At 38.8% G+C, this 27,872-nt stretch overlaps 1 protein-coding gene across 1 annotated transcript in view; it reads right to left on the reverse strand.

The window, feature by feature from the left end:
• Positions 1-5,103: 5,103 nt before the first annotated feature.
• SORCS2 (sortilin related VPS10 domain containing receptor 2) overlaps positions 5,104-27,872 on the reverse strand; it is a 387,507-nt gene continuing 364,738 nt past the window's right edge. The window contains exons 21-28 of the mRNA XM_009643235.1: positions 27,600-27,723; positions 25,732-25,844; positions 23,995-24,120; positions 18,649-18,748; positions 17,083-17,185; positions 7,705-7,862; positions 5,466-5,545; positions 5,104-5,127 (exon numbers count right to left, since the gene is read on the reverse strand). Coding sequence (XP_009641530.1) covers positions 5,104-5,127; positions 5,466-5,545; positions 7,705-7,862; positions 17,083-17,185; positions 18,649-18,748; positions 23,995-24,120; positions 25,732-25,844; positions 27,600-27,723 — 828 coding nt within the window. The remainder of the gene's footprint in view (positions 5,128-5,465; positions 5,546-7,704; positions 7,863-17,082; positions 17,186-18,648; positions 18,749-23,994; positions 24,121-25,731; positions 25,845-27,599; positions 27,724-27,872) is intronic.

The raw sequence follows: 27,872 nt of genomic DNA on the forward strand, positions 1-27,872 counted from the left end.
AATTGCAAAAGCTAACTGGGGGTCTGAGTTATTTCAAAATTTGTCACTTTGATGATTCTAGTCTGAAAAGAAGTGAAAAACATTACATATATATCCATGACAGGAATAAACATGCATTTAAATGGCACTGAGAGGGCCAATAGTGAAATACTGAAAGGAAATAAGGAACATGAAAATACAGACTTAACATTAGGAAAATGGTCTGAGCTGATCCTGTGTCTACTTCTAGGCAGCTAAATGCTATTCTAACAGAAGTTGCAGAAAGGCTTTCTCAGACTAGTAAGAACAGGCTGTATGCCAGTCTCGTAAAGAAAGATGTAGAAGCAATATACATCTGGGACTAGAGCAGAGAAAATGAGCCAGGAAACAGCTTGTTGGATGGACTTAGAAGACAACAAGATTTTGCATCTCAAAAATCAATACTTATAAAGGTAATGCTTATAAATTTCTTCCTGGTGGAAAGCCAATATGATGAGAGAAAGGTGCACTTACTTTCATCTAAAACTCTGAAATAAAAATGAAGATGGAAACAATACAGCGGTATCAATCAATATACAATAACAACTCTGACTGTCAGGGGGTGTGCAACAAGATAAAAATTTTAGTCTCTCTTTTCCCCCCAAAGTCTCATTAGTGAAAAATTACAACACATTGTTTTATAGGAAACATTGGAAAAATCTATGACTGAAATTGTCATCAATTCTATCAACTTAACAACATTGTATTCGGCTTGAAATAACACTAGAAATTCAAAGCTTATCAGAACCACTGGTTCATCATCAAGAAGTTACTGCGAACAAATGCATGTATTTACTTTCTTAAAAATAATTCAACCCCCCACATTTCTTTGAGCATGTATTTGTGTAAGGAGGATGGAAACCACTGCAGTTCCATTCTACTGACCTCTATTAAAGAGGCAGCAGACAGTAGCAGAGTATTCCCACTAAAGGGTTGTCTCACTGGACCTAAACCACAGCAAACCATCATAATCATGTCAGGTGAAATCTACTTCACCCTAGGAACTACTAATGGCAAAACACTGATTTGTATCTGTCCAGAGGACTGTAATTTAACAAATCATCTACTTTATATGAATAAACATTTGAAAACAGAAAACTCATCAAGAAGGATACGATTCTGTAAGAATATTTTAAAAGAGTTCAAAGAAATGGGATGTGAATTATAGATAAACAACAACATCTTGCCTCAGGCTGGTACCTTCTTTTTCTTCACAGCCATTTCCACCACCCTCTTCTACAGGATATAAAACCATACATTGGTTCATATTGGTTTTATTTTTGAGAAATTAATTTACACTATGTGTGGATTTTCCCTATGTATCTTCTGAGCATTTCTGAGCACTTCATATGGGTGGACCGCTCCAAAGCCATATAAAACATGCAGTGGCAAAAGGGAAAGCCAAGATAACAGCTGTGAATCTTGATGGCTCTGTTAGAACGCTTCAAATCAGTGCTGCTCGGAGCGCTCTGAAAAGTACAGTGTGTTTTTGAAATTGCAAATACCTCAGTTTAAGAAGGCCAAAAGATGTAAGTGAGGCCAATACCCCGCCCGTTTTGTTGGTTTCAGTACAGTTCAATATCAATGTTGCTAAGTATCTCTCTTCCCATTAGTATAAGGCTTTGGACCAAAAAACGCTACAGAAAAGTAAGTTTAAGATACTGGTGTGTAACAGCAAAATCACAGCCAATGTTTAAATGTTACCACATAACAATATATTTCAATAACAGTTTTTAAATAAAATTACCTTTTTTTTTTTTAACAGTCATGTACCTTTTTCAGATTACACATTTTTTACACTTTTACATAAGGGCAGCTGGTTTCAGTAACTACCTTTAATAACAGCGATAATTAACAAGTAAAACAAATTGAGGCTATAATAATTTATGCTCACAAAATTCTTTCACTCTGAAGATCCTGAACAAACAGTAATTAATTTAGCCTCACAATACCCCTGTGAGGTAGGTAATTACTATCAGCCCCATTTTACAGGTGGGGAAACTGAGGCACATACAGGTTAAGTAACTTGCCCAAAGTCTGGGCACAGAATCCAGGTACCTGACAGCCATCTTCTGTTTCTTAGCCATCAAATCCCCCTTCCTCACTAACAAATTTAACTGGAATACGTACAAATACTGCATGTGTGTGTGCATGCATGCGTGACTAGCGTTTGTGCATAGAAACAGCTCTGTTTCTGTATACACGTGTATCGGGACTTCAGATACATATGAAGGATAAAATGCTACGATGTCATGGACGTAGTTCAGGAGATTCAAAACCTAGCACTAGTGAGTTTTTTTCATTTAGAGATAAACCAAGACACCATGAATGGGAAAATGTAATGGTATTTTCTCGGTTTTAAAATAATTCATTTTAAAGTTATTCTTGCCAGGGAATCAAAGGCTTCCTTTATTATCTGCTGGGTATTATTAATACAGTTATGGCAATACTGACATCTCTTTAGAAAACAGTGTTTTTAAGACATGACAAACCAACCTCACAGGAGTGTGCTGCATGAATCAAATTAATAAGCATCGAAAAACATTATTACAGGCACTATATTGTGCTAAGTGTTAATTAGAGTACCAAGCAGTTAAATATTCTACAGTGTTCCAAAACACTCTGTTGTCAGAGACACAAATCACCCCGTATTAAATGTATAAAAGTAGCTGTTAAAGCATAAATCAGATGTGACCTAGTTCCAAGAGTGTCCTTTGCCAATCAGGCAAACTGTGGGAGAACTACCCCAAGCCAGAACTTCCATCCCACCCCTTGTTCACGAGGCTAATCTGCCACTCACCTGCCCGGTACAAATAACCCGCTTCAGATTTATTTCACAGGAACAAGCTAGCTGTTTGTGATACTATTTTATTCTCTGCTCCAGCTTATTTCCACTAGAAAAAGCATAAAGAGCTGGTGAGGAGGGAAAGCCTCTGGTGCAATGATCCTGAGAGTTTCCAATGCACAGCACAATTTGTATTTGCACTTCTCTTCAAGAAACCCAGACTCAAGATACACAGAATAGCTTGTATTTCTACACAGTCTGGCATACAAAAGTCAGCTGGAGCATTGCTTCTCTGTAAATCAGTTTGCATGGCACACTACAACTAAATAGGCAGAAATTTTAGAACGATTTTTGAAATTATTTTCCTGAGCAGTTTGCAAGCGCTTTTCAGAATTTTAACTTTTTCACCTAGCTCCTTACAGTATGTTTATAATCTAGGTTTTCTTGTGCTTTACAGATACATCCTGTGGGGTTTGCGAGAACCTACAGTACTACACTGAATTATCACATCCCAGTCTGTTGCATTTGATGCCAATAGCTCTAGGATACCCACAGGTACATGGAAGAGTGACCCCAATGCATATGCATTTTAACATAGTTCTTTTCTGTTTTACCAGCATTCATTATTTTCTGTTTGTTAATTCAGAGAGATGCAGTTAGTTACCTGTATCCTTAAACAAGGTGGTGTGTGAGCTTGCCACTGGCATCAGTATGACATTCAGTGAGTAGAGAGCTCTTTATTCTCTATTGAAGGCAAAAAGTGAAGAGATTAGATAGGTTTCTGAGAAGCATCCTAATCCCAGGCAGCAGTGACACATAGGATGCCAGATGTTTAAACTCATCACACCACAGTCCGTTTCCTACACGGCTCCATAAACCACGGGGAAAAGACCAGTGGGGTGTGGATTCACCACACTGCTGTTCCCTAGGGATGCGGAGGTTGAGACTAGGAAACTCTGACCCAACTCACAAAATTGGGATTAAGAATCTCTGACCTGACTCACAAGCCTTTCTGCAGGCAGCTCCTTCAGAAGCCCCACCGCCCTCCCTGCAAAACAGGGGCCAGCAGTGGTAGGGACTGAGTGACACCCTGTGGTGATGGAAAGGAAATCGGAACCCCTGAATCACAGCCCATCCTCCCCATGGCCCTCTGGATTGTCAAACCAACCGAGCAGAAAAGGTCAGGTAAGTCTTGCCCACCCCTGCCTGCAAGGGCAAACAGCCAGGGAAAATCCCAAAGAAGGATGCGGATGGGAAGGGGTGGTGGTGCACTGCCCCATCCTGCCTGGAGGAGAGCTCTGACCTACCCGGCACCTCTGCCCTAATAGGGAGTTTTAAAAAAATAACCATACAAAGAAAGGGACTTAAAAGAGGTATTTACACTCTCTGGAAATTTAAAAAGAGACAGGCCACCAGCATGGGGTTTTACAGGGTAACTCATCCGGGAGCTGTCATCATCCTAGAGGTGCTTGGCTCAGGAGAAAAGAGGAGAGCAACTGAACTGACTGTCCACAAGTGAAGGCACCTGGTCTGGGAATAGCATCAAGCTGGTGTTCTTCTTTCACACGGCGTGGGATTGGGGGAGATACTGGTGCTGATGGTTTGCCAGGACTTGCTACACTTACTAGAGCATTATCCTATATTATGAGATATCTTGATTAACACTTTACTTCTTTTAATCCACAGAAGGGCCTAAGCCTAAATTCATTAGATTGTCTCACACATGTTTAAGTTAAAAGCTTGTATCAACTAGGAGTGCATTTGTCTCCTCGCTCGGTCCTCTCCTAGTGCAGAAACACTTGGCCTCCTAAAAAAATGTCATCATGATCAACCAACCATCTGTTCTGGTCTAGTCGCTTGTGTAAAAATCACCTTTTGGGGCTGAGAGTCCCAGCCTTCCACTGAATACCTCAATTAAAAATATAATTAAGAAGTTACAGTCAATCCTTCTAAAAATAAACATAAAGAACTAGAGCATATACAGAAAAGAAATAAGGTGGCATTGAAGGTGCCTAGGGCTACAAATTTGCTACCATAGTTTGAGTTGCAATCGTAACGAGTTCCAGGCCATAGAGCGAACACAAGACGTACTATCCTTCTCCCTCGGTAACTGATGATGGACGCTTTTTTCCACGGGACTGATAAGAAACCTCCTTTCCACCAGCATTTACAGCCATATTTGCAATTTTGTGACATCACCAGGGAAAAATAAAACGATACAGAGAAGAGTCTTTCGGTTTTTGTGTTCAGCTGTAAATATCAGCTAACCAGGTAACTGTGCATCTCTCTGGAGTTGATGCTCAAAACCACGCCTGAGTGATTGCCTATGAAAATACAGAAACAAAAGGCCAGCGTTAGTGTGTTTCAGGCACTTCACAATAAATCCCCTTTTATTGCAGGGACAAGTCAATCGCATAAAGAGAGTGGCTTTATCAAACAACAGGTCAGGTGAAGGTTGGTGCAACAGCTCCATGTACCTACAGCGTACTTTCGCGCAAAGCTTTTGCTCATGGTGGTGGATTTGTGGCAAATTCCTAGGGTTTCTATCCCAGTGACAGCATAAGTTGGTTCTCTTTGTGGCTTAAAAAGGTGTAGTTGTCTCGAGGGGTGCAGGTGAGGGAGGAGAATGGAACCTGAGGCGTCCATTCGACATGCCACTGACCTGGGACTGGACACTGACCGGCATCAGCAATAGGGGAACTCTGTAGCTGTTCAAGTTGCCACTTCTCCCAGAAGGAGTCACTGCAAGGTAATGGTGTTGAGGAGTCCCAAGGTGGGGGTTGCGATAAAGTAGGCAACATAAAATATATAGAAAACAAAAAAAGTGGATGGGTGAGTCTGGAAATACTGTACTGTGGAAATTCAAAAGTTATGAGAAGAGAGAGAACAAACAGAAACCCAGGCCTGTAACTCCCTGCTGTGCACGGAGCGGAGGCTGCTACAGACATCTCCCAACAGGAGGGAGAAACCTCACCAGAACTAGAAGGGATCTCCATAGCATAGGAACCTTCTGCAAATAATGTCGTAAAACAGAATTTAGTATAAAGCAGGGATTATAACAAGCTTCATACTCTAGCCAGATAAAATAGAGGAGTATCACTAATAGGAATATTTTCTTGGCAGTACTGAGCAATACCGGAGCTAGTGGAAAGTACTGCAAGTAGCAAAACAGTACAGCGAGCAGAAGTATAGTTTTACGTCTTAAATAAAGTCTTGTGTCTAAAAGCTGTACAGCAGCTGACAAATATGGATGACTATGATCCACAGAAATGAACTCTTTACGCTCCGCTGGAAATGCTGCTGGTGTTGACAACCTGGCAGAAGCACAAATCACCTTGAGATCTGCATTTGCTAACTGTCTGAAGTTTCACACCAAAACATCATGGTCTTGCACTCTTTAACCCTAATAATGCTCTGCCCAGATAGAAGATTTATTTTTTTTTTTTTCCTCTGCATAAAGAGTGCAGGGCAAGTAGAGACCATTTCAGTGAATGCGTCACAAATCAGGGTAGCATTTCTTTATTCCAGCATACCAAGCTGCCTCATATAAACAGGCCATAAGGGATTTTCTATCATTAAAAGCAGTTATGCTTTTGTATATTACTAGAGGTGTTTGAATGCTCCACTTTAATAGGCATGTCTGCATGGACTTTGTTAGCCTTCAGCCTTCTCCTCTAAAGACCCTGGAGATGAGTTGATCAAACAATTTTAACATAGACTTTGTTTTTCCAGGGTTGTTTTTAGAACTAACTCCAGTAAAGTCAGGAGTGCAATCAAGGTCGTCTTGCAAAATCTGAATGAAAACACAGCGATACTCATACATAAAGGTTGTCACAGAAAAGACAGAAATACACAAAGCAAAGCAGGAGGCTGGATTCTTCCCTTGTGCTCAAAGCTAACACCTCCAAGAACCTAGAAGCGGCACACATTTCAGCAAACGAAAATAAAGACATCGACAACAAACGATAAAGGTGAAACCCAAGATAAAGGAATGTCTCCTCTGCCAAAGTCCTGTCCTTCCCCAGGCTACCTCTTCCATGCATTCACGAAGACATTACAGTTGCCCATTACACCATGAATCTACTGCTACAAATCCTAAAGGCTTTGGGTTATCCGATTTATTTTCACAATATGTGTAGAAATGGAAGTGGGGAGCTTTTTCCATTATCCTACACTTTTCAGACTGTGACCTGAAAGGAGTCTGAACACGATGATAAATTTTACAAGAAATGAACTTTACAGATCAGCACTCCATGTTACATTAAAAATAACCTTAGGGTGCCAGGATATACACTTCCACCTGACACTGAAATCATTTGCACTGAGAGATACTCACAGAAAGTTTCCCTCATGAGTTCCTTACAACCACCCCACAAATACTAGAAAGTTACCAGCTAAATCAGGGAAGACTTATGATACTTTTTTATATAGGAATAAATATAATGTTTCTAATCACGAAAACTTTAAATGCCAGTGGAATATGATGGCAAATATAGCAATGGATTGGATCTAGATACAATCCATCTGAAATCATGGAAACATTGACTCTACAAATCCTTCTGGCCTAAACTCCATTTTCCACTAATTCAAGGGAGTACTGAGTTAATTCAATTGTTACCTATTATGTCCTGGTCTGCCAAACATAATTTCTCTCTACAATTGTCCAGGTAAGTTTCCTGACATTAAACTGTACTCATGCTCAATATAGTACATCATCCATACGCTAGCCTGCATCACAAGCAAGCCAAAAGAAGACAACTGAGATAATCCTTTGTTAGTGGTGTACTATTTGCTTCTTCCTGAGATTGAGCAGAAAATGAAAAAAAAAAAGCTAAAATGAAAACAAACATCAATTAAAAATCAATTGCTTTTGAAAAATTATAAACTAAAAATGAAGTTACCTCTTGCGTTACCTAGAGTTTGAGAGTCCAGATCATCATCAATAAACTCCTCACCCTGGATGATGTTCTGGGTGTCCTCACTGTGATTAACAGGGCTTGTCATCTCCTGCTCTTTTTCGTTGTGCATCTGGGCGTAGACATTTCTGCCTGGCAGTTTCCTAAATTGGACAAGGAGAAAAACTCTTGTGATGGAGTTCCTTCACGTCGTGCACACACTGGCATTGGAGCAGAGCTCCAGCAGAGCAAAGTCATTCCAGAATCATGAAACAGCACCAATCCCACCCTTCCTTAATTTTGTGTTCACAACCTGAACTTATCAACTCCTTATTTTCAGTCACAGTTTTATGTAACTGCCTCATCACGATGTTCATACCAACGTAATAATTAAGCATCATTTTCTGACTAAGATTGACAATGAACAATACTGAAAAAAATTACTAAAACTACAGAAAAACTATTTTAAGAACTCAAGCAATAAAAAGGCCCAACAGGCATTCATTCCTGGTTCCTGGTGTCTTCACAAGCATTAAGCTGGGTTACAATCATCATCACATCTCCCTGGTGAGGTGGGCTGACACTGAAGCATTGAACAGCGCTCTGACACACCATCAGGGTTGAGGAGAAAGAAGCAGGAGAAATCCAGGAGACAGGGAATGGAAAGGGAGCAGAGTGTGAAGAAGCAGGAGGCCAGGACCAGAGGGTAAGGAGTAAGGAGGTAAACAGGCATCGATAAGGGCAAATAAGAAGACAGGGGAGGTTGGTGAAGTTAAGCAGGCAGCACTGCAGGAGACAGAGTGTAAAGCTCGGCCCAGGACTACTGGGAACTGCTGAATTAGACAAAACTCTCTATAGCAGACAGCATTTAATTCATTCATTCTGATTTGAATCTAGAAAAACAAAAAGTATGTTATTAAATGGCTCTAACAAACAATTAGCACCATGGCTGAGACTGGGATGCTTAAGACGTAGTATTGATAAAGAGTTCTTAACTAGTTTAACTTAAAGTAGACTTTGTAAAACCAAGGGGAATAATCATGGACTTCCAACTTTGCAACAGAATATATGGTTTAAACATTTCTTGAGAGCCATACCCTTTGCTGTAGCTGCCCTCACCTGCAGTCTGCCTGGGCACATGCGGACAACCTTTCCCAGGCACCAGGCAGACATTTCTGATGAGGGATTTGTGAGGTTGTGAGCTCCACTTCCTACACTGCAAGAAGCAGCTTGACAGCTTGATCAGCATGGCAGCAGATCATGGCTGTCAAAGTCTGTGCTTAAACACAGATTATTGGAACGGACAGACAAGAAGAAGAAAAGAGAAAATGGGGTCGAACTGCTGAGGTTAAACTGAGGTTTCTGCTGAGCTCCCTTAGACAGAAAAAGTGACACTAATTTTTAGGCATCTCTCTAAAAATGACCATCTTCTGCTCCATATTCTGACAGCAGTTTGAAAGCTGGATAAATACACAGGTAGCTCTGTTTTCTCTAGGATTTTGAAGATGAACTGTCTTGAAATGTCATTTCAGAAGAAAGCTTCTTTACCAGGTGGCACCACCTTAGTTTGAGAGAAAAGTTACTGCAGCAAACTATTTTGAACAACACCTTCCATTGCATCAAATTAATTAGAATAAATAGAAACCACTAAACAATGAAAGATGACTGAAGATGGTCTCCTCCCTCTAATTTGAACTATCAAAGAGATTAATTGCAATCTATCTATGTATGTACATACACCCACACCTGTATAGGTATGTCTATACACACATAAAACTATATATATACAGAAATCAGGTATTTTATCCCACTATTTGTAAGCAGCACAGAGAAAGAAATCTGATTGCTCTTGCTCTTTTCTGTATCTCAGTGAGCACGGAGTAAATAAAGCACATGACTGACCAAATGCAAAGGGCAAGGATGGAAAGAAGGTCTGATTGCACAACGCTGTGCTATTATGACCCCTTCAACAGGTCCGAGGGCTCCTCCAACACAAACACACACATCAAGCCAAGCTCTGCTTCACTCTCCTCCCTTTAACTGGATGAAAAAAGCCATGCTGAAAGGGGGAAGGACATTCCTCATTAGGAAACCAAATATATTAGGTAATTAATTTTGATTTTTTTCTCTAGGGCCAGTAGCTCCAGACTGTTTTTAATGTGTCTGCTAATGAAACTGGTCATGTGGAAAACAATATCCCTCTCAATCAGACCTGCATCACACCTGTCAGATTGCTCACTTTCAGTCCACCACCAAATGCCTAAGGGAAAGAAAACCCAGAAGAATGTCTTTGCAATGCATCTACAGAATTAGCACATATGTTTCTGCAATAATTAGGAGACCTTCTCAAAACTGTATTTCTGACAGACTGTAGAAGCATCAATGGCATTATGAAAATATTTTTGACATAATAAAAATGTTATCCATCTCAAACCCATATGGCACATCAGACCTTTGCAGTTAAGTAAAGGGAGCAGAGCTGCTTGTCTAACTGTTGTCTTCCCAGGCTGATGGACCTGTCTGAAACCAGATCAACAAGGATTTGGTGTAAATCCTGAGGCTTCAACACACGTCTCTGGTAAGATTAGTAGTTAGAGATCACCACAATCACAACACGTACTTTTAAACATATTAAGGGGTTCCTGAAGGAAGAAACCTCACAAGTTCACAAATAACCATTAAACGTGCTATTGTTAAAAGTACTTCTATGGGCTATGGACAAAAGGAGGAAAGGTGTAAGCAGTTACTTCTCACTCACCTAAATCTCATGAGCCCAATCCTGATAGGTACAGATCCTTCGTGGAAGGTATAAAGTTGAGGTACTCAGTGACTCTTCCGTACTTCCCTTTGCTCCTCACACTTACAGAGGAAAGCACCTTAGCTTTAACATGGAGTGTGGGTGGGAGGAAGGATAATGTTACAGGTCTTGCGAAGGCATACGCTGTAGGCGTTTGACCTTTTATACATTGGAGAGATCTCTACGTGTTTCATATTGATTCAGTTTTACAAGGAAGAGACTCAACCAGATTGAAGAAAATGACAGTCCAATTCTTTTCAAGAAGCATTTTTAACACATGTGCCAGATGTTCTGTTTATAAGGGACAACCACACTATGGGATGAAACAGGATGTGGATACTGAATCCTTGCTAAAGAAGGGCCTGATTCTGGCAAATTTCCAGTTGCTCCTCTCTGCTCTAAGATGTAGGAAGGAAGCTGCTACCCCTAATTATACAGAGAGAAACTCTTGTGTACCCTGAAGTGCTTTGCTCTTCGTAAGGAAGCAATTTATGTTGAGTCCAATGTAACTGTTTGAAGTAGGCAGAGCAGAAATGCTTGGGTCTACATAAAAGACTACTGTGAAAACACGACAAGACATGAAATTTGACCCAAGAGATTTATATCAGCAATATGAAAATTGAAAGCACATTTATACAAATAGAGAAAAATATTATTATGCAATACTTTCTTCCGGGGGTTTACTCTTCAGCTGCAAAATGCATGTGCTTCGCATCCATCACCGGAGACAATTACCTCTGCTGAGCAGCACTCCATGGTTTACATTTTTAGTTCCTTTTGTTTTCTCTGTAGCATTTTATTTCAATCATGAACAAGAAATATTCATGCCTGCTTTGAGGACCATAAAAATATGAACCGGAGACTTAATTCTGCACAGAACTACTAAGGAACATCACAGCACATGGCTTTCACCAAGCTCTCCAGGTCCCACTCTTTTTAGATGATATTCCAGAAAGTATTTTTTTTTTTCTTCCCTATATTCACAAATTCTAATCGGGTCATACCAGAAACTGTTTGCACTTAAAAATGTTCAGCACTAAGGAACAGCAGGAGGGGAATGAGATATTGATTCCCACTCATTTAAACTCTCTAGTTTATTTGGCTTTCAGTTCTTTCCCTTGTGGAGCCAATATTCATTGGCCCTTATGCAACTTCACTCATTTTCCAGAGGCTTGATTAAGATTCTGTTTAGTATAAAAAATAGGAACATATTCACATGGCAAAGGATATGGAATAACGTAGCATTCTCTTGGACCTTAAATAAAACTAACAACAATAATAATCCATTAAATAGAATACTTTATTTTGGTGTTGGCTTTATTATGTTTGGATTAATGCTCAGATGACTGACGACTTTGTGCTTTAAGGCACTCCTGATTTACTTGCCTCTTTCATTTCAGAAATCTTTTCTACATGCTATTACTTTGATTTCTGAGGAAGTTTTTATGAAATATTATGGATCATTAAATTAGTGCCTGTTTTTTTATAACTAAACAGCATGGACTGGGGACTAAACTTGCTCTCATGGAACATAAAAGTAGTATAAGCAAGGTGGGGAAAAAAGATAGCTTTTCTTCAGAGTCTGAAAATGAGATAGTAAGTCAATGAGGCAGAAAGATAACACGATTCTGCTCCAGATTGTGGAAATGACCCAGGAGGGGGTTCATTTACCAAAAGTGGCACTTGATAGTAGTGGGTGAAGAAGGAATACACACAGAATGGTATAAATTTGACTGAAGTAGATTCACAGTGATTTGTGAAAACAACGCATGCAGATTGCAGTACACTGGCAGAAGCTTGCATACAAACTAAAAGATGAAGATTTTCATACTCTTTTAGAGAATTGAATTTGCTACTATTAACCAGGTAAAATACCTAAGCAGAAAAGCCAACTATTTGGTCTGGTTTGGCTACTCTAATATCCTGTTGTTATACCAAAGTGAAAAACAAGAAAAGGATGATTTCAGATCTTCCACTAGTAACATGATGATTACATGGCAGCTTTGATGTGGCTAAATTACAATTTTCCTTTCCTCCACTTTGCCCAGTGCAGGGAGTGCTATTTGCCTTCTCCATACTGTTGCCCAGGACCCCACACCATAGAAGCTTGCTCCGAAAGGACAAAGAAATCTTTTCTGGATGGCAACTTGAAACCCAGAAAAAATAAAAACATTGTTTCAAAGGGAATGGAAGAAGTGTGTTTTTACTGAACTAAATTTAGTAAAGATGCTATGGTATAGAAAAAAAAATATATGCAGGTCCCAGATCTGCATTAAAAAATAGATCTGATTTCTCAAAAATATTTTCCAGCTGCTTCATATTGTTCTGGTCAAAAGAAGCAGCTGTAGTCCATTTTACCTGGATGCTTAAACAACTGAAGCATGCTAGTGAGTACTGTAACATATTGTTTGCTTGAGGCATCGGATCGGTGATTTCCATATTCAGAAAGTAAGAGCAAAGGAAAGGCAAATTACTCTTGGCTTGCCAGCCATCCCTGTTCATTCTCTGCACTGCCTCTTGTGCCATAGCCACAGTCAGATTTAGCAGCTGGGGTATTACCTCTCGCTCCTTGCTGCCATGCTGAAAAAGCCCTCCTCCCCAACTATCTAAACCAATCTTTGTTCATTTGTGGGATATGACTAGAATTAGTTTTTAAAACCCTCAGCATTTATTATTTAAAATTTAGGTTTTATTTACTGGGTAAAAATAGCCCTAATCTGAATTGCTTACCTACTCTGATCACAAAGATTCAAAGCCCTGCATATCTCAAGAATTTGGCTTTTTATTTTTTTTGTCTAAAGCAACTAACCACTCTTGGGATTGCCAGGAGTCACTCCCCGAGCTCCGGGGACTTTTTGAGTACATGTTCCTGGAGACGAAATCATAGAATCGTAGAATTGTTCAGGTTGGAAAAGACCTTTAAGATCATCAAGTCCAACTGTTAGCCTAACACTGCCAAGTCCATCACTAAACCATGTCCCTAAGCACCATGTCTACATGTCTTTTAAATATCTCCAGGGATGGGGACTCAACCACTTCTCTGGGCAGCCTGTTCCAGTGCTTGACAACACTTTCAATGAAAAGATGATAAATGCTTGCAATTTTACTGCATATAAGAACAGAGGACAGCAGTCTTCCCAGTCAGTGTTTATGTATTTGGGATTAGGGCGTATCAGAACCGATGTAAGCTGCAGTCCCCTAATCATTAGCTGTACAGCCATGGCAGCTCTGATTATCAAGTAGATCCTACAATTTCAGTTTTGATGAGAGTAGTGGGAAATTATACAATTTTAATATTTTCTTTTTAATGGACATTCCTTCAGGAGTTGGTTTTTACTATGCATATAACTAATCAGCCAATATCCCCCTACCTCTATATGAATCTGCCTCTGTTTTTCCCCTACCCCCCTACTTAATTAGATAAAATACTCTCTTTGCTTTCTGCATATGAGGCATCCGACATGGAATCATATGCAGGATTGTTATTTTTAGATTACTGCTCTCCCTCAAACTAATTTTGTGAGATTTACTTCTTGCAAGGGACACCAATTTTTAGTGCTGGGTATTGCAGTTTTCAAAAAATGAGAAATTAAACAGGAGCAGCAAGTTTCATCCTAGCTGTCCTGATTGCCCTGAAAGATTCATAAAAAACAGTTATTAGATTAGCCCCTGACGTCTTGTCAACACCATCTTTCATCTCTCAGTTCTGCTTGACAAAAATTAGTGTAAATTAAGACCCAAGTTCTTACAACATGAACTCCAGAAATAATCCAGGCAGGGAGGGCAGGTGACCATGCATGGGGACAAGGGGCCTTGGCACTCAGGAACCATTGGGTAGGTTGGGCAGGTTTCTTCATTTTCTGCTGAAGCTGTACAACAGTCTACATAGAAGTCTGCTATTTTCTCTTTACTTTTCATCACCAGCCCTGAACAGTACCTCTGCTCATTGCCAATGGATTAAATGCTGTAACCTCCTGCCAATCCAGTCACCATCTGATCTGCAAGCCAGTCTTTCCATCTTGCATCTTTCCAGGTATCAAACTTAACTAAAGAACTGTCCTTTGGGCCAGCAAAGAGAGAGAAAGAGAGAGAGCATAGTCCAAAGCATGCCCATGCAATCTTTTGCAGACCACCTGCTTCACCTGTGCTCCAACGCCAACTGCAAGTCCGTAGGCCCAATTAGTGTAGTGATACAACTAAGATTAACAAACATTTCTCTGACTTGGGGAAAAAAGGAGTTTTAACCCTTTTCTGAAGGGAGTATCTGACTATCAACTTACATAAATGAAAGGAAAGCACCACCAAATGTCTTCCATCTCCTCCTTAATTTTGTGAATCATACATAAAAAATGGACAGTATTAACATTTCAACACCTTGTAGTTGTCTGTAATTCCTATATGAATATAATTCATATTTACATTTGCATGTTTTGTCTGAGTTACCATAGGGCCCAGTAAGTGTTATTCTGCTGAAATTATCTCCTAAAATTAAGGAATTTTTGTTGCCCATGGCATTCTTTCAGCAAATTCATTTTTAATATACAGGCATGCAATATTGACAAGCTGCCTTTGTGCATTACAACTTGCAACCTTTACATCTATAAAGGACACTTGGTTTTGTAGCCTCAGTCTCTATAGACCAGTTTGTAAATTTACATACTCACTGTACTGACTTTAAAGGGTCTATACTCACAAGTAAGTACTCCAAGGGGATCTAGCAATTCACCATCCATCTTCATAAACACAGGAAAGACTTTTTTTAAGGGATTAAAATTTGGGTGGGAGAGGAGTTCACAGGGAGCATGCAGGGTAAAAGTGATTTTTCAAATGTAGCACCGATTAGGTGCTCAATAGTCTTTGAAGATCAAATTGCAAATGAAGGATGCAACCAAAAAAAATTGTCACCTTGGAAAAGCTTAGCAGGAATATTTAAAAATAATTTTGTCAAATATCTCAGAAACAGATTTGATACGGACTAAAATGGAAAACTACTGCAAGGTCATTCATCAATGCCAACAGCGGTTTTTCAGGCTACTGATAAACATTTGAATATATCTCACAATTCTCCCCACTCACACCTAAATTAAACCCCCACAAAATTTAAATGCAAATGATTTTCACAAATTATATAAAGAAATGTGAGAGACATTAAAGATCACAATTTGCAAATTGTACTATGGTTTCCTCCTTAATAAAAGCTCTATTTATAAAGCAATGATACATTGGGCATTTTAGAAAGAACTCAATGAAAATAATTTTTTTCTTCCTTTCCTGCATATTTTATGCTTCTTTTGCCACGCAGTAATTGTGTCTGTTATTTAATTGCTCTCATTTAAGAGCTAATAAAAGATATAAATCATACAGCTTCAAAAGATATCACAAGCAAGTTTTATGATCCCACACTACAAACAGCAAATCCTCCATGTATTGCTACTGAAATAATATAATTACATCACATCAACCATTTTTATGCTTTTCCTTGCTGCAGGCGCCTAAACTAGCGAAATGGATTTTTACTCAGTTGGAGACAGTCTGATACAGCATTCTGTGCTTTGTCCTTTAGAGCCACTATGAGCTCTAAGAAACTTAGGTGCTGAAGTGGAGAAAACAAAGAGATTCTTGGAAAAAAGAGTGGTTCTCTATTGACTTAAGAACTCTTTATCTGAACAAACTCTTACTTAAATGCTATCTACACTTATTGCTGTCACAAACTGAGTGCCACAGCCATTTCTATAACCTGATGTTTATTTCAAATAAAAATCATTCTTTAAAAAATGAGACAAATCAATGGGAAGCCTCACTGAATAAGGACATCAGGACGTTATGATGATGGAGGCTTGTTTCCAGTATGCTCAATCCCAATAGCTTCTAAATGCCCCAGAGATATAAAAATACCAAAAGCATAGCCAATGATAATACAGACTCATGAACAAGAACAAAATTCTTTAAATTGCACCATACGCTAGTACTCAAAATCAATTGCAGTCTAAAGATATATTGGGCTGCCAAAGGCTGGTGTGGCATCCCATGTTAATTTTAAGAATATATCTCACATAAGGGCCACTTTCAGGATTATTTCTCCCCTCAACACACTAGTGTCAAATTAACACTAATCTATTTCCATCAGTCGTTCTACGTGGCATTGCCCCAGCCATTAAAGTGTAACATGTGCAAAGAGAAACTCCAGAGCGCTACACATTTTGATAAAACTTTTTAAAGCAAATCCATCATTGCAGACATGTTCCCTGTCCCAATAGCTTTAGTTTATTCATAACTGCTAGGAGTAATTAGGTAGAAATTAATCAGGAATAATATTTTAGCTCAGCTCTGTTTCTTGATGATATTATTTAGACAAGGTGAACAAACTCTCCATAGTTCCCACATTGCTGCTATTTCTCTTGGAGCACAGCAAGTGAAAGCAAGCACCAGTGCAGTACCTTGATGCCTGAGAAGTTCAGAAAAACACAATTTTCAAAGCAGTTGACTTTTTGAAATCCTTCAAGAAATCTCCTTTTCAAATAACAAACTCTGTTTTGCTGATCTGTGGATAAACCTAATTCTTAAAATGTTGGTTAAGGTTTACTTGCCTTTTGAACTTGTAGAGGATGAAAGCCCCAACTGCAACTAGACAGGTAACAAAGAGAATCACAATAGCCCAGTAGCCACTGCCTCCTCCAATCCTTTGAGAATCTGAAGCAAGAAATAAAAGAAGAGCTTAGCATGTCCTCTTTCAGATCAGTCACGTTCTTGGGACTTCTTTTCTATCTAAATGCCAGGTCAAAAACATTTGTTGTCATTTGTGTATCCTCTTCTTTTCACTCCATCTGTAGCCTCTTCAAACAGGTAGCAAACCAAAATTAATGGGTGACTTGTGACTGAAGGACAGAGGATCAATTAAAAAACCAAACAAACCCAACACCAAAAAACAAGACCCTGAAGATTTAATTATTTGCATACTCAGCGTGGGTTTTTTTCTGGGAATGTAAAGTTATCATAGGAAATGATCACATACCCTAAGTACATGCATTGCAAAAGCAGGGCTGTATTAACTTCACAGATGGAGAAACTAAGGCTCTGAACAACAAATTAACTCCTGAAGGTCTTACATATGTAAAGGCTGGAATGAACATGAGCTTCTTTCAATCCCAGCCTTTTGTGCTGGCTAATGTATGTTAGCCCTTCAAACCAGATGGGGTACCACAGCGAGACTGCAGCACGATTCTACATTAGAGACTAGCTAAAAGAGCTTTGTCTTCTCCAGAGAGCTGACAGATAAAATATCACACCAGTATTTATATAAATTGATTGTGGTCAGCTAGGCTGTTCTCCCACAATGCACTGAAATAAGAAAGAAGGATAATTTATGGGATATGATACACAAAAATTACAGCACATTCTAAAACAAGGTTCAAGTCAAAGCTGAACTTTCTGGTTAAAACATCATTTTAACATATCTCTGTTCAAAATACACTCACATGTATGCACACATCCTCTCTTCAACCAGTTTCCAGATACATAGTGAATCCGGAGACACAGGAAATGCATTGCAAAAAACCTGTTTCCATTTGTTTTAAACACAGAAAAAGCATGTAATTTATCTCATGACAGGATTAGCAATGTGGAAACCCTACAGCAAGCTCCACATCAGTTGATCTGAAGATCAGAGATAGAAGGCAGAGATGCGAGGCTGTCCCAGACCCCTGGCATTATATCTGGCTGAAGTAAAGAAGCTCTGCTTTCTCAGCAGCCAGAGTGCTTCACCAGATGGGATTTTTTTTGAAGCCTGGTTGCCACTTCCTTCAGGGCGCTGTTTTGTATAATATAGGCATTTAGTTAATGCCATGGTTACATAGAAAAAAGCAAGAAGCTTCTGATACAAATCATGAGGTATGACAAAATGGAAATATGTAAGAAGTACTTATTTTGTGGTGATTGTGAACAAGCACCAAATGAAAATATATCCATCTATATGTGTATGTATGTATATATATTTACATACATACATATGTGTGTACCTATATGCAACAAATACCAAGTATATACATACATATGTATACGTACATAATATACATTGATACAAAGATTTTCTCCTTATCAGAACTCAGACAAGCATCCAAAGGTTGGTCTTTTGGGAGCTTTCTTTATATATTTACCTGAACTGGAGTCAGCTAAAGTCACTAAGACCCAGTATCCTCCCCTCAGAAAGAAACTGATGTTGTGTGCATTCAAGGCCTGCTTTATAGCCGCTATTCTCTGAAAATACAACAGAGAGAATGTCAGACGTCTTGCACTCCGTTCCACTTTGAGAGACTCAATGCTCTAAAAAGGAAAACCTCTGGTTCATTAAATGGTGAGAAACTCAGAAAGCATTTGTCAACCATGAGCTGAAATCTTAAAGAAATTTCGTATTTAAAAATCTTGCAAAACTCCACAAGCCATAAAAGCCAAATCTTTCTTTCTGCTTACCAAACCCTTTACCCAGTATGTGACAGACAGCATGTCATTTCCACGGGCTGTTGGGTTTACCTGGATCATAACTCACACAATGCATAATCCATATTAAAAACTCTCAATTTTTCTAACCTAGCAGAACAAAACCTATGATGTCACTTTAGATTTCTTGCTATGAAAAGTAACTGCTATTTGATAATGAACTGCATGTCATAATTTACCTCACCTCCTTACCTATAATGGGATGGATTCCATTTATACCTAATTTTTAACAATACTCTGTAGAAATATATACATCCATCCATGTGGAAAAAATCAGGATTTCTCCTATTTTTCTCCAGTGGATAGAGCATAGTAAAATATGGTCTCTCACATTTTTATGGAGCAGAACCTTTAAATATACCATCATAACCTAACCCCAGATGACAAATTGTCTGAATTTTCCCTTCTACTCGCTTGTGTCTTCAACATGGGTAATTTTCTAAAAGATCAAAGCTAGTTTTATACTCTATGCCTTATAATTTAGGATACGACTTCCCACAGGATGTCAAATTAGAAATATGCTTTATATCCATGAAACCTTCACGAGCAACTCCTTTTATGATATTATCAATTATGGTGTTCATCTTTGACAAGCCTTTGCAGCATAATAGATAGAAATCCCTATAGTCTCGCTCATGTTATGGACAAAGACTACACAAAAGTTCAGATTGAAATATCCTCACTCCTATTGAGGAATATCTAACTTCTGAAGCCATTACACTGATTTTATTACTTTTTTTTTTTTTTTTTTTGGGGGGGGGGGGGGGAGACGCAATGTAAGGGTGATGTGAGCATGGCCTGTTATTTCACAAGACAACTACTCCAGATAGCTCCTCAGTATTTATCTGTTTGCCCAAAGCCTGTAAAGAGAATGGATATGGTAAGTACATTGATTAGCAGCCTTTAAAGTGGCACTGGCATCACTGAAATAGCTACTTAGTCTCAGTCCAGGTTCATTCACATGTTTATGGTATACAATGCAAGAGGGACCATTACTTTAGGCTAATCTGACTTTCAGCCAGTAAATTAAAATACTTCAGATACATCATATTTTCCTGGCAGGCATCTGAAGAATTCAGTATCTGCCCTGTTTTTTTTTTAAGTGACTAACACTTGTTTGTTATTTCTCTCCCCACCCCTGGGTTCCCACCCAAGCCTATACGAACTACACTTCCACAGGTCAAAGATTTGAATCTCATGTGAATCCAGCCTGTCCTGGTTTTGGCTGGGATAAAGTTAATTTTCTTCATAGTAGCTAGCATAGAGCTGTGTTTTGGATTTAGTACTACAAGAATGTTGATAACACACTGATGTTTTCAGCTGTTGCCAAGTAGTGCTCAGACTACTCAAGGACTTTTTGAGCTTCTCCTGCTTGGCCAGGTGCATAACAAGCTGGGAGGGAACACAGCTAGGACAGCTAACCCAAACTGACCAAAGAGCTATTCCATACCATATAACATCATGCTTGAGGCGAGGTTAGTTGGTCGGTTGGTTGCAGGGAGAGTGATCGCTGCTCAGGGACTGATCGCGGCTTGGGACGGGCTGGGCATCGGTCAGCGGGTGGTGAGCAATTGCATTGTGCATCATTCGTTTTGTATATTCTGTATATTCTCTTACCATTCTCATTATTACTATTATTATTATTTTCTCTTATTAAACTGTCTTTATCTCAGCCCATGGCTCTAACTTTTTTTTCCTTCCCGATTCTCTCCCCCATCTCACTGAGGGAGGGGGGAGTGAGCGAGCGGCTGCGTGGTGCTGAGTTGCCAGCCGGGTTAAACCACAACACAGCCAAAAGTTCTGGCTTATTTATTTCACTGTTAGATTGATGGTTGTTTCAGTACTCATGGGGATTTTTTTCTGCCCCAAGGTATTTATTGAGCACAGTGCTGGCACCTCTCCAACTGTTTAAAAAACAAACCCAGTGTTTGGAGCTCTGCTCCAGACTCTTTAGTTAAGGTCCTTATACTAGCATTTGAATTTTCTATCTTCCTTTTCTACTTCCACAATGGCTCCTGCACTGTGGTATAAGAATGCAAAAATAATGACATCATTCAAATTCTTACCCACTGAATTATACATCGGGGGTCTGACTTGCCCTTTTTGCCAAAGCAACTCGCTGAGAATTTTCATGTAGTAGTTTGTCTAGATAGACCCCCAAATCTTCCTCAGAGCCACTGCTTTCCAGTCTATAATTTAAATGCACTTTAATTGACTCTTTCAACCGGACTCATCCCACCCGACATTAGACATGTAATAGATGTGCATAAATTAAGTGACTGAGCCTTCCTCTAGAGCCAGCGATTAGAATGAAATACTTTAGAAATTGCTGTGTTCTTAAAACCAAGTTAAATTACGCTCAGCTTTTATTTCTACATGCATAAATATGAAAGAAAAAGGGCTTTTGTCAGAATAGAACCAAACTTCAGAATTATCCAAAGGGCTCCTACTACCACTACACTGCCACCTCACGATCTTTGTTATCACTGGCTACTTTTATCATTAATGACTCCTGTTCTAGACCACTGACTTAATAAATAGCATCACATTACAACATTTCATATAAAACACCGATAGAAATGCCACCAAGTAGGTGTTCTCTGCCTGACCAAGAAATTATTGCCTTTAACAATCCTCCTGAAACCACAAAATATCCCAAATCTAAAAGGTTTTCAGCCAAGAACAAATAGATTCTCTTTAAGGGAAGACATTTCATAACTATGTCTAAGATAAGGATTTCAGGGACACCTCCAAATGTACAGAAAACTTTCTGTTGGTGAGACCTCGCAGTAGTGTCACAACACTGACTTTGAGAACTGGCACTAGCAGCACCACAAAGCACATCCTTCCAGTGAAACATGATGAAGACCTTCAAGATTCTCTTCTGGTAACATAAGAAAATGTAACAAATCTTTAAACAAGTAACGCCATGAGTATTTTCCTGTTGACTTACCCAGTTACTGCTTCTAAGTTTATTTACACAGGGTATATTTTCAGGATATTTCTCAAGTCACAGTGGATTCTGATACAAGACATATTTTATCAAAATTTGTGCCATTCGATTCTAAATCAACAAATTTGTATGCACATATCAATAGCTAAAGTAGTGTCCCTTAGCAATAATATAAAAATAGAAATTTAGGCAGCTGGCACTAGAAGACTGGCTCTACAGCACTGTACTCTATAAAACAATCAGTGTTGCAATGTGATACCAGTGTACCTGATTTTTTTTATCATTGGACAGCATAGGTCATTGTAATTGCTCCTGTTTCCCTGTTCCTGCTCCAACCAAATGCAGGTGGTAACAGATTTGGTATTTCCATACATGTAATCCCCCAACCACTACTGGTCTGACATGGTCCATCCTAACAATGTCAGAAATATATACCTATTCTCCAGATTATTACTTTCCCCTTTCATTGCTCCTCTAGTTTCAGAAAACCTTTGCAAGGTTTTACTGGAGGACTACTTATTACAGAAACTGTGCCCTGCTAAACTACTGTAATTTCCCCAGAGCCCCACTGAACAGAAGTTTTCCCATATCATTTTCAACATGTGATTGTTCTTCTTTATGTTTTGGAGTAACTCAGAGGGTATTTCATGCACAAATGTGAAAAAAAAAAACAACACCTTGAGACAGCACTGATTATAATTGATGATATTCTTTAAGCTGCCATGAAGCACAACACTAATATAACAGATGAGATTTAAAGGGAAATAATATGCATAACACTTTGCACCGAAATAAAATGTTTGCGCAACTGAAGGATCTATCACCATCGCTTTCCTTAAATTATTAAAGACGCTCACTCCATATATGCTCGGAATAAAGAGAAAGAATTCTCTTCAGAAGCTGCACCTCGCTTCTTCAAGTGGAAAGATGCAATAATTTTGAAGTGGTAATACTCACCTGGCTGAAAGCCATAGTTCATGAATGGCTCTCTACTAAAGAAACAGCCTACTAAAATTAACTGTTTCCTGCAGCATATTCAGGATTTCAGGCTCCCTGGAATTCCCACTGTGATTACAGAGGGAGAGCAGGTAAGGGTTTGGGGTTGCGACAACACAGAAAATTTTATGCATTCACACTGTGCTCCCTGCATTTTAAAGACAGCTGTTCAAGTACTTGGACCACATCAAAATACTCCTTTGGACATGCCAAAGTGTACCTCATCAATTCAAAACACAATCTACGGTTATTGTGTTAATCTGAAGAGCTTTACCTACTTCCCCAGCTCTTTGTATACTGAGACCTTGTCTCAGAAGGTTGTAAAATGCCCTTCAAAATTAACTATACCTTACATTGGGATTCTCTGTAACTGGCAAGACTTGAACTGCAAGATACAGGCACAGATCTGTACCTTCTCTACTATAGCAAAAGGACAAACAGCATAAATTATAAGCGCCAGTCTTCTGATTTTCAACTGGCACAAGGCCTTTTATTATGGAAGAAATATGGTTTAGAAATAAGTAGGGAGACACTAATATCTTATTTTTATTGTTCCCTATATTTGTTTCTTGCCAACTGAAAAGGACATTTGCTCATAAAGGCAGAAACTACCTGCTTGATGCTCTTTGCATTATAGGTCAACTATTAAGGTTCTGTTTCTGTTTGACCTGAAATCTAATTTGCTTCTGAAGACAGTGCAGAGACGGTTTGTCCCTCTTTAGAAAGATCAGTATTCTAAATACACTCTTTGCTCTACCAGATCTTCACAGACTAAAACGCCATCACTGTTGTTTCTGTTTAAAAAGAGATCAGTATCAGATATTCTTGAGAGATACCCTAATACCAGTAAGCACTAGGTTATGCTGGTCTATACACTGTCAAACACAGCAGTCATAGCTGTCGTCATAGCTTTTACATGTCTCTTATCAGGTGGGAGTGAGATCTTTACAGAGTTAGGGAGCACCTTTTAATTTCACATAAAGCCAACGAGAGTACCACCACTGATTGCAAAACAGGATGAAAGCTGTCCTAACCAGACACGCATTGCTCTGGTTACCTTATCACTAGTTACACTTCTCTTCCTTTTTGGTTGGTTTGCTGGTAGTAGCACATGCAAGTCAGCAGTTGTGGGCAGACCAGGTTTCACGACTGTCATGAGTGTTTCTTCGGGTATATTGGTTTCCTGTGAAGACAAAGGCATATGGCAAATTATAGGACAGCGTGCTTTATATTTTATAGAAAATACATAAGTAACTCCACATGTGTCTTTCAGTCTTTGGTGTTCAAATCCTTAATATTTAGAGGGGATTCCACCAGAAGCTAAAACATGAACAAAGCCAAAGCTGCTCTTTGAAGACTGGAAGAGCTAAGCATTATTATCGCATTGAAGAGATTCAGTGGCATCATGGAAAGAAGCAAAATGAAGTATGCAGTTTTAGCAAAACCCTGCAGTTGCTGCGCATTTCTAGGGTAACAAAAAAAATTCCTACATGATTTAGGATCCTTTGTGGGCCATTCAGACACTTAGTAGACTTAGAAGGGCATACTCATTACAGCTAACTTCAGTTTAAGCAGGCTATTTTTCTGTGTTTAATGGACAGAAAGAAGTCTTCCAGGGTGAGGCTAAGAGCACCTAGGTTCAGTTCCTGAAATTGTTACGACTACCTGCAGCCCCCACTGAAAGTCAAGTGCATTCCTTTTCAAAATAGTTTGGGTAAATTTTGCTTTTAGTGTTGTATAATACAGCCACACAATTCTAATGGCAACACCCTGGGCACTTCACACAGCCTTCCCTTCTCAGTCAGATTCCAAAATTCCATTAAATTGTTCATATTCTTTTGCAAATAATTTAATAATCATTAAAATTCAAGGGAAATTTTATAAGGGATTAAACCATTTGTTTGATTGACATTGGTTACAGAATGGACTTAAGTTGAGAAAAGTGGGAGTTTACTTTAACTTGACGTTTGATGTGAACCTTAAAAAATAAAGGCAGGAAAAAGAATAAAGTCAAAATTCCAGAACCTGATTTGCACTACTGCAAATCCAGGAAAAGTCAAGTGATTTCAAACACAAGCATTTTCAAAACATTTCCAACCTGCACCTCAGTGCTATTGTCCTCACAAAAAGTCTGTGTCTGCACGCTCAGTTGCTGGCAGTGTGGGTACCTGCAGAGCACGGCTCTAGAGCTCTGTTTTTATGGGCTCCTTTTACTTATCTCACAGAACTGCTGCATGGCTTTGTACCTGATTTAACCTACAGGATTCAACTGCTCCCCATCCATGTTTCTTTTTCTACCGTGATCTAAAAAAACAGCTGTACAAACTGGTTGCCTATATATTATATATAATTTTCGAAGTTGCACAACTGGCATTGTAAATTTTTTCTTTCTGCTTTGTTTTTACACAAAGCCTATGTCTTTTGTATTACACAGTATCTTTTGCTTAACTTCTAAATATATCACATTTAAGCTACATATATCACATTTAAGATACTCTTCCTGTTTTGGAGTCAGCAGTTTTGCCAATACACCTACCCCTAATCCCAGAGAGCAATATTTAGCACTAATTGCCAATTAGGCTCTGTTACACCTAAACTTTCTATGTCACAATATCATCATCTACAGCCTGCATGTAAAAGCGACACTAGGCTCAAACTTGTTTGAAATGTGGCTCCTGAGGTTCACTTTATTATTTTGCCCTGCCTCCTTTTTTTCTAAATGAGAAGGCATTAACTTAACCTTCAAGCTTTACGACTGGCGAGGGAACATTTTACGAGCAATCTGAAAGAGCACCTTTGCCAGAAGCCGTGTTACCACCCGCCCTATGTCTTCCCTCCACTCCGGTATGTCGGGGTTGTACATGTCCAGGTGCTTAGTAAACTTCAGAGGAAGAACGTGAAAAAGATCTAGAAAAACAAATGTAAACATTTTTGAACGAGTAACAAACCAGCTTGCAAAAAAGAGTTTTACAGAAATAAAAGCTGAAAATATATATTTGGCATTATTTGCTGTGCAGCGTTGCAGGATTTAGGAACCCCGCTTGCTCTGTGTTGTGTACTCTTGCACAGAGCAAAAGTATGCTCCTGTCAGGCACTCAATTTCTTTTCCTATTTTTGTCAACATTATCAAATTTGTGCCTAAAGATAAAAAAGCAGGAAGAAAAAAAATAAACAAAGCAGATTTAGATATGTGCTCAGGGTCATAACCTTCCCAATAACTTTTCCTCAGGACAATACACCACACAGACGTGGTTGGGGTTTTTATTTGTAATGGGATTGCGCCAATGGATTTTATTCTCACTGAATCATAAACATGTGGGTTTTGCCTATTACATGTTCCTGTTTTTCATGTAAAATGAATAGTTTATGTTTTCCATCAACTAGCTATGAAAATAAGAACAGAAATGATCATCAAAAAAATAAAACCAAGGTACACCCACAATATTTCTCTACATATTGTTAAAAATATCTGAAATATCAGAAATGGGCTGTTCCTCAGTAAACAGTCTCTAAAATCTTCCCTTTCTCCATATAGACTCCTTGGATGAACACCTGGGGAACTTAATGCAAAGCAGAAAAAGAGATCTTCTGGAATGCATGAGTCAAACCTGACCTCCCCAATGCTTCCAACAGAATTGTATCTTAATGTGGTTTTCTTTTCCAGAGGTTTCTTTATTTCCCCCCACGACCAGTACTTTCCTGCTCTTGGTATCAGGACTGGCCAACACTAAGAGCAGAAGCAGCACTTGAAAGCCGAAGTCATTGATCCAGTCACACTAAGATGGTTTATACTTCTAAGGTTTTCTAAAAAAGTGGATGCACTTGCAAGTGGTATCATAAACGTTAAATCCATTTATCTTAGGAAAGAAGAAGGTTCATAAAAGCTGCATTTAGCATGAGAATGGTTTTTACCATTATTTTAAATTAATAAATACACTAAAAGCAAAAATAACAGAATGTTCTTCAGACAATAGAGATGTATCATGTTGTGTATTTCATGATACCTGAGGGCTTTTAACTCTGCATTAAAAAGCAGCTTTTTCACTTATCACAATTGCCGCATGTGACAGCACAAATACAAATGTAAATAATTCGTCAGCGCTACATTTTTCACAGTATATTATGCCTTGTCACCACATAAGACACAAGCAAACACACCAGGGCACAATGTGAAACAAGACTTGAGGGTTATTTGATAATTACAGCAGAGCTATACTTGATCCAAAATCTCAGATAAACATCAAAGGAACAGTGATATCTTGTGATAAAAGGCAATTATTTCACATTGGTTTTAATGCTGAGAGAATATAGACAACTAAATTTTCTTTTTTTCAGAGGTATTTAAACTACTTTATCTAGAAATTCTAAGAAATTCTCTAGTCATAGGTCAAAATACTACTTAAACTCTATTGCTACAGATAGCTTTTGGGAACAACATTTAAAATAAGCAAAGGAAACAGAACATTTCAGATGAAACCCTTCCATACAATCACACTGTTCAACCTCATGAAGTTACCTAGTGACAGTTCATCCCTCTAATTTTAACAAATGTGGCATTAGATATAATTTTACAACAGTTGTCTCGGGGCTGGTTTAAGAGGTATAAGAAACAAGTACATGTGAAACAAACAAACAAAAACATTGACAAGAGTAATGTCTCACCAAAAACGTGGACAACTTTTGAGTCCTGAAGCATGGAGCTCCCACAGGAAGCCTGCACTGTAACTCTGACATCACCTGTCTCAGCAAACTTTGTCACCAGAAAATTGTCCAATGTAAGGAATGGCTTTAAAAAAAACAAAGAAAAGTTGAAAATAGAATTTCAGCAAGAACCACAAGAACAGTGTCTGAAGACACCATCTCTAAAAGCATTAGCAAAAAAGGTTTTGCACCAATTATTCAATTATCAACATTTTATCAAACTGTTCAATTACA

This window comes from Egretta garzetta, unplaced genomic scaffold (assembly GCF_000687185.1).
Source record: "Egretta garzetta isolate BGI_Z169 unplaced genomic scaffold, ASM68718v1 scaffold107, whole genome shotgun sequence".
Lineage (NCBI taxonomy): Eukaryota > Metazoa > Chordata > Aves > Pelecaniformes > Ardeidae > Egretta > Egretta garzetta.